Below are 7,529 nucleotides of genomic sequence, written 5' to 3'. Positions count from 1 at the left end.
TAAATGTATTAAATTATTTCAAATGCGAATTTTCTTTTCTTTACAGTACTTTTCGAAATCTTTCTTACTGTTCACGATTACTTTGAAAAGTTGTTTTCCCGATTTTTCTTCTATATCATCTTTTAAAGAATTTAACGCATTTTCTAATGCTAGTTTGGATTCCATAATTAATGGTTTTATTTCTTCCAAGGTTTTCGGCGATCCATTACTTTTTGTCTTTTTTGCTTTCAATAGCAAGGCTGAATGTAGTTCATGCTGTAGAACAGCATTATACAAACTTAATCTAGCATTACCTGGATCTAATGTCTTAGTAATAATAATTAAATCTTTACACATTTTTATTTTCTTATCTAATATTTCCTCTGACATGTAGTTCGGCTGCCTTCCATACAGTTGTATCAATGAATGTTTAATTGAATATAAGTGATAATGATTCGGATGTAAAAATGTTGATAATCTACAAAGAAGGTTTTCCAATGACGTAACTGACCCACCCATCATTTGCACATTTTCCACTTCTTCGCCCATTTGTGAAATAATCATGTTAACTTGGGAATTATTAACTTTCATAGAGCATTTATTACATTTCCAATCCGTTTCATCATCTAAAGGTTCTTCTGGGAGATGTATTCCATCACAAACTTGATTACCTTCACCTAGACATTTCAAAGCGCTCAAATATGTACCTAATTCTGTAGGATCACTACATCTAGGGCATCGACAAGCAAAATATTTGGTATCTTTCAAGTGCTGCCTTCGAGCTTGGGTTCCCCATAAGGCATGGCTGTACATTGTTGTAATGTGGTTACCTTTTTCTACCGGAACAACAACTTTGACTGTTATTCTGTACATGTCATTTTTATCTTTCGCTGATAGAGTAAATGTATGTTTAGTATTTGGTATACAGCTATGTTCCATGATACATGTATTAGTATATAAAGCTAAGAGCTCTGTGCCTTCAGGTACACGAATTTCTAAAGCGTTAGTATCTATAATACCACACATTTCATGGATCAGTTCTGGTGACACCCTGGGAAGATATTTGTTTCTGATATCTTTATCAGCCTTATTTATAAAGTCCATAAGATACTCAACGATGAATTCGTTAGCTTCACTGAAAAAAATAGGGATTACATTAAATCTAAATATTATTCTATTTAAATTTTATCAGATGTTTGAAGATTACTAAGAACAAATTTAATGATTCGTGAAATATTCTAAAGAATTTCATGTCCATTCTAAATACGGTTTTCCGTCCAATAAACTTCAATACTGCTCTATCGGCTACGTACTTGACTGAACATTTAATATATTAGCTAACTTGGACGACTTATTGATAAACTGGATATAAAAAGTCAATAATATCTTAATCTTACTTATTTGAGTTTAATTTTATTTATTATTACATTCATGCATATATGTTATCACGTCTTAATGTCTTGCGGGTAGATAGATGGTATTACATACATATTTGTAAATAATATATTTAGAGTAAATTTTAAATTAGCTAAAAATTTAATTTCTAAGATGCGTCAGTTATTGAATGTGCTATGACTGATTGAAAATACTTGAAAAAGTATTTTATCGGTCTTCAACCTTCACTTATTTTTCACTTTCTTTTATTGCATCAATTTTTCTTTTCGCATTCAACTTTACCAACAAACTCCAACTTTGTACCTCAGAAGGAAAAGCAGAGCCTCTATAAAATTGTATCTTTTCGGCTCTGTTATCCCATTTTCACAGCTCACTGTAAAGCCAAGTCTATCCTCATACCATGGCAAGCGCGATGTTGTTATTCACGCCATAATAAAAAGAGAATAGTTTTTCGTGCGATAAAGGCGTCACGCGTGCCATAGGTACTACGGGGGTCTGAAAAATATGACACTTAGGACAACTTATTAAAGTTGAAATTTAATCACACGAAAATAAAGCATGCGTCTTTGTTCTCCTTTTTAAAAAAAATTAAGCTTTACGTACTTTATTTGTTTTAGGCTCATTAAATTGATTATGAATTAATTATGCGTTAAAAGAGGGAATGAAAAATTTACAGAGAATTTAAAGTAGCAGCAGAAGATCTTCCCTTTGGTGGCGGTCGAAATAAATCATCGCTCCCGCTACAATCTTTTACGGCGAACGAAGTCACGGGCAACAGCTAATGGGTCAAAAAATATATTTTAACCGAACAAGTGACTTACTCATAAGCCTCGCTGCCTGGCATACGGCACTCCATGTGGGATTGCATGTTGGACAGTTTCTTCCACTTCTCCTGGTCAACTGTCTGAAGCAATAAGCACCTCAGGGGGAGCAGAGCATCGTGCCTGAAAATCAAATCAAATCAAAATATATTTATTTCTTTAACTAAATGGTACATAATTTCACTGTGGTCGTGGCCTCCTATTAAGTGAAATACACCTGTATCAGGAGGTCAAGCTCTTTCATAGCCAATTTTAATAATAAAGTACCTAATTAATAAAACACAACTGTTAACAATAAAAGTATTACAAGAATCAAAAAACAACTAAGAGTGTGTATATAATAATAGTTTAAAAAAAACTAAAAAACTACGCTTTTATTGCTAATCAAACTAAAAAATAGAAAATAAAAATTAATGACAAAGGAATTATAAAACAGTAGTAGCAAGTCGAACAATCAGTTATAGTCAATTACCTCCGATTAAAATTATAACAAAATTAAATTTATAAACAAAACAATTTAAATCTGATTAAAAAGCGTGCCTTTACAACCAGGAACGCAACAATGTTTACCTGAAGACATCGTGGCACTTTCGTTGTAAAACTGTCTTTCACAAAAACAAACACAAACTTGGGACTCCTATCTCAAATAATCAGGTACTTTTTACAGGAGTCCTATCTAAAAAATATCTGCACAACACAGTGAACACAGTCAGAGTCCAATCTCAGATGATAAAATCACACGAATATCCGGAAGAACAAAGCTCGACTCAACGGAAGATTCCACACTACAAATAACGACAAGTTATCAGCACAAAACAAAGTGCAAATAGGTAAATACACAGGCACCGGTATAAAAAAACAGAAAGAAAGTTTACAGGTTTTCTAATCGAATTCAAAACTTACTGCATTGCAAAACTTATTTGACATAAAACTGTCACTCATTTCTTAAACGAGTATTACAGTGTTGCTATTATAAATAGGCAAAAGATACCTAATGTTAATTCAAGAATTGCATTAATATGTTAAATACGTATTAAATATCGCAAAGTTCTGTAGGTAGTAACTTTATTCTTGTATTGTTGTAAATTTAGTTGTTCAATTTTCATTTATTACTTTTGTTTTATTACTTATATATTTTTTATTGTTTTAAAATATTCTACTAATTCTACTATTGTTTCTAATGGTAATTCTAAATGGAGCGATGCGATGAAATAAAAAAGCCTCAGGTTAATAGTAACATTATATGGAAATATATTACATCTCTTTTTGGACTCCTTATACGTCAGAACTTCTTGGTTTCTTGTATGGAGATTACTGGCACTGGTGCTATCTCTGTCTCTCTTACTCTCATACGAAGGATCTAAAAATGAATTTATTAATCCTGGCAGTTTTAATAAGGATAATGAGAAACTCTTATCAAAATATTGCATTGTCATCGGTCCTTGATACGTGTGCAAAGTTTCAAGTTGATCAGACGTTTAGAAATCAGTGAAAATTAAGCTCAAAGATTCCGTTACATACATACATACATACATACATACATACATACAACCCAAGCTAATAAAAGCGTAGTAAAAAGCAAATTGATCCAGATTCCGAACCCAAATGTAGAAAAGGGGAAGTGAATTTACCGCGTGAAAATGTAGGCGTATTAAAATTAATTCAATTACCGGTTTTAAATTGCACTGTAGTGCAACAGACAGGTATATATACATACATACACTTACATACATATAGGTAGTCTATATCCCTTGCGGGGTCGACAGAGCCAAAAGTCTTCAAAAGACTGATAGGCCACGTTCAGCTTTTTGGCTTGATGATAGAAATAATTATAATTAGGTATTTATTGGTTCAATTAAACCTCCTCTGTTTGTGACAGCAAAAGATCTGACCGTCCACGTAGTGTTCGTAAGAAATGACAATCAAAGCAGTAAGGGGTATTCGTAAATGAAATTGCGTACTTGAGTATATGGAATCCAATAATAACAACTCATACTGTCACTATAGTACCTATTTCAAACTTACATATAATTATCTATATTCATAATAATTGTATCATAATGTTCTAGGCATGATCAGACAACATGACAATGGAGATGTTCCAATCATTATCATACATTTACATTGAAGCAAGTGCCTTGGATGGAGGCCAAGGCAAGATGCATTCCGTTTTCTTCGGATTTAGGGATTTCAGACTTGGAATGCTTTTATCTTATTACGTTAATTGTAAGTACATTGCAGTATATTTTTATAGTGCCCCATTTTATAGTAACATAACACAACTCTTGTAACTTAATTATTTTCTCTGCGAAATATCATCATCTTACATAATTATACTATACATAAATATAGACACGTTTATATTCCTTGCGGGGTAGACAGAGCCAACAAATCTAAAAAGACTGTGCCAAAATAACGCCATGGAATCGGGGCCCCTTTTTACCGCATAAAATATTTCATCCTATTGCTCTTTGGCATAACGGTTTTGGCATAAAATATTTTAGCATAATAGGTCAGGTCTAAGAAATAATTGATTTTTGGCGTACGGGTAAATGTGACATAATCAACTTGTTTAGGTCAGGTTAGATACCTAATGCCTTAAATAGTTATGCGTAAACCTTTATGCGAATGAAAGTTATACTAAAAAATGATATATATACTCGTACTACTATCTCAGATTATGACTTCATTTTTATATTTTTTAATAGATTACGCCATAATGTAACGTTTGTATGATTTTTTAAAGATCAATGTGAAATCTTCTCGCCAGATAGTACAGCTTACCTATAATAATCACCCATATTGTCCAAGATACATTCGGGGCGAGAGCTGAGGATATGACATTCCACCCCGTGGTGTCTAGGGTCAGTGAGACCGGCACAGTTTCCAGAACAAACGGGCCACCCGCACCTGTAATTCGTTCCACAGATTATGAAACAAAAAGAAAGTATCGTAGGTAAAAAGCAGATATTAGGTAACACATTTTAATCCAATTCAAAAACAAAACAATAAATATATTTAAAGTGCATTCTACATACATAACCACATCTTTTTTTCCTTCCAGAGTAGACGAAGCTAATACCTAGTCTAATAAATACTGAGAAGAATTCCATTCAATTGTGCCGTGTGGTTCCCGGCACCAATACAAAAAAGAATAGGACCACTCCATCTCTTTCCCATGGATGTCGTAAAAGGCGACTAAGGGATAGGCTTATATAATTGCGATCTGTTTTTTTAGGCGTTGGGCTAGCAACCTGTCACTATTTGAATCTCAGTTCCATCATTAAGCCGAGCAGCTGAACGTGGCCATTCAGTCTTTTCGGGACTATTGGCTCTGTCTATCCCGTAAGGGACACACACGTGACTATATGTATGTATGTATGAAATCCTTAATTTGATAATAGTCGTGATTAAAATTGCTTGCCTATACATCCACCTGGCTTTAGAGCCAGGCGATTAGTCGCCTGGTGTGGTTTCTACCATCTCCTAGTGTTCATCCCGTTTAGACCCTCACTTCATAAAAGGGGAGCCCGGGGTGCGCCTTATGACCATGATCCTGGAATGAGTAAGTTAGGGTTTTCCAAAAAGTGACTCCCATCCGACCTCCGCAACCATTAAAAGGGGGCACCTAACCCACACTGGATCCTTAGATTACGAGTCGATGATCGTAAAAGTTGCACTAGATGAATGTGTCTTCCTTGGTACACTTTTGCGACATCTAAAGGAAAGAGATATAGGTATAGTAAAGTCTAGTTCTAAAGCCGTCAAGGGACATTGTGTATCAATGGATGGATACCTAAGTCTTTGTAATCGATAAGGAGTTTGCTTAAACATCTGATTATGCCAATTGTTTGGCTTAATATTGCTTTCTTACGTATGTATCCAAAAGTTTCCCTGTGAATTTTCCCAAAAAAGTAGCCTACGTTAGAATAAAATAGCGGAACAAACTACACTGCAGCATTTTCTAAATTTACAAATATAGATCTCTTAAATCTAAATCGTAGACGAATGCACATTGACGTTGACGACTTGAAGTAATTATAACTGTACAAAATTTTATTGAAATCGGTCAAGCGGTTCGGCAAAATACCTGAGAAACAGATAGACTTTTGCATTTATAATAATTAGTATTACTTGTGATTACGGTACCTAGAACACCTTTCGCCGACATCAGTAGACACCTGTTTATAGCAGCCCACACATGGCATAGCATCCAGGTTTTGCATGCCCTTGGGGCCGAAGACCAGGGGCCTCTCTGTCAGGACCAGGTCACCTGGAGCCAAGTCCCGTGCTGCAACAAGGTATCGGCCAAGCTCTTCTGACGTGCGAGCCTGGAATTTAATGACGTTTGTGAAATCATTGAAGGCGCTTTGAAAGCTTCACCTTAAATACATACATGTACATAAATAATTACATATAAATAATCACGTCTGTATCCCTTACGGGGTAGACACAGCCATCAGATTGAAAAGGCTGAATGGCTACATTCGGTTGTATGTCTTTGATGGAATTGAGATTCAAAATGTGACAGGTTTCTAGTTCCATTCCTTGACTGACTTTTGCAATCAGAATGAAAAAAAAAGTAGCTGGCATTTACTAGTAGTACTACTTAGTTACTTAGTTTAATGTCATTCAGTTTTTACAGAAATTAAGTACTGGCTCAAAAGTAGACTTAGTTATTTAAGTTATTTTGTGCTACAACTTAATTATTTTACGCATACGGCTAAGAGGAAAAGTGAAAATCAAATACTAAATTCGCACTCACATGTTCAAAGCTCACGTTCTTATCTTCAATGAATCTCATTGCTACTGAACAGAGGACATAGTACAATGAGGCTATTTTTAACCATAATGCGTTTCTAATAGTCATTAATCAATCAATCGCTAAGTGGGTATATTTTTATTTCATTTTTATTTTTAGCGACATCTAGCGTGAACGGTTGTAAATATAAACTCTTTGAAAAGCAGGGCGACAACGCAATTGAAATTGTAAATTTTTTATTATGTGAATAAGTCTCAAGAAATGCCGCTAGAGGGCGTTGATAATAAATATGGTTTCCATAATTTTCAAATCAACGAATACGCTATTTTAAGCGATGGATAGTTCAAAACAACCTGTCATTATCTGAATCTCAATTCCATAATTGAGCCATTCAGCTGAACGTTGGCTTCAAGTTGCGAGACTGCCTACCCCGTAAATCAGAAAAACGTGATTTAGATAGAATGAGCTAATTAAAACAGGCCCATTCCATATCATTATTTAAAGCGACCAACGTACTTTCTACCAAAATTATTATAGCGTCATGTATGCATATCTATTACAAAATCTCTACA

General features: G+C 34.4%; 1 protein-coding gene across 1 annotated transcript; it reads right to left on the bottom strand.

Annotated features, from left to right (window-relative positions):
- Positions 1 to 7,009, bottom strand: LOC106134221 (SET domain-containing protein SmydA-8). The gene is made up of 5 exons (XM_060948889.1): positions 6,961 to 7,009; positions 6,345 to 6,526; positions 4,980 to 5,105; positions 2,196 to 2,318; positions 1 to 1,114 (listed from the first exon to the last, which is right to left on the bottom strand). Exons 1-5 carry the CDS (start codon positions 6,997 to 6,999, stop codon positions 19 to 21), a joined length of 1,566 nt encoding a protein of 521 aa, XP_060804872.1. The 5' UTR covers positions 7,000 to 7,009; the 3' UTR covers positions 1 to 18.
- Between the last annotated feature and the right edge of the window lie 520 nt (positions 7,010 to 7,529).

The sequence above is a fragment of the Amyelois transitella genome, chromosome 17 (genome assembly GCF_032362555.1).
Source record: "Amyelois transitella isolate CPQ chromosome 17, ilAmyTran1.1, whole genome shotgun sequence".
Taxonomy (NCBI): domain Eukaryota; kingdom Metazoa; phylum Arthropoda; class Insecta; order Lepidoptera; family Pyralidae; genus Amyelois; species Amyelois transitella.
Note: the sequence above shows the minus strand (reverse complement) of the source record. Positions and strands in the feature narration are given on the sequence as shown.

Bases quoted from the DNA above. Each gene is read 5' to 3' on its own strand.
- LOC106134221 (XM_060948889.1), bottom strand. From the start codon at position 6,999: ATGAGATTCATTGAAGATAAGAACGTGAGCTTTGAACAT. The intron at 6,527-6,960 runs GTGAGTGCGAAT...ATTAAATTCCAG, and splicing joins AGAACGTGAGCTTTGAACAT to GCTCGCACGTCAGAAGAGCT. The intron at 5,106-6,344 runs GTACCGTAATCA...AACGAATTACAG, and splicing joins GTCGGCGAAAGGTGTTCTAG to GTGCGGGTGGCCCGTTTGTT.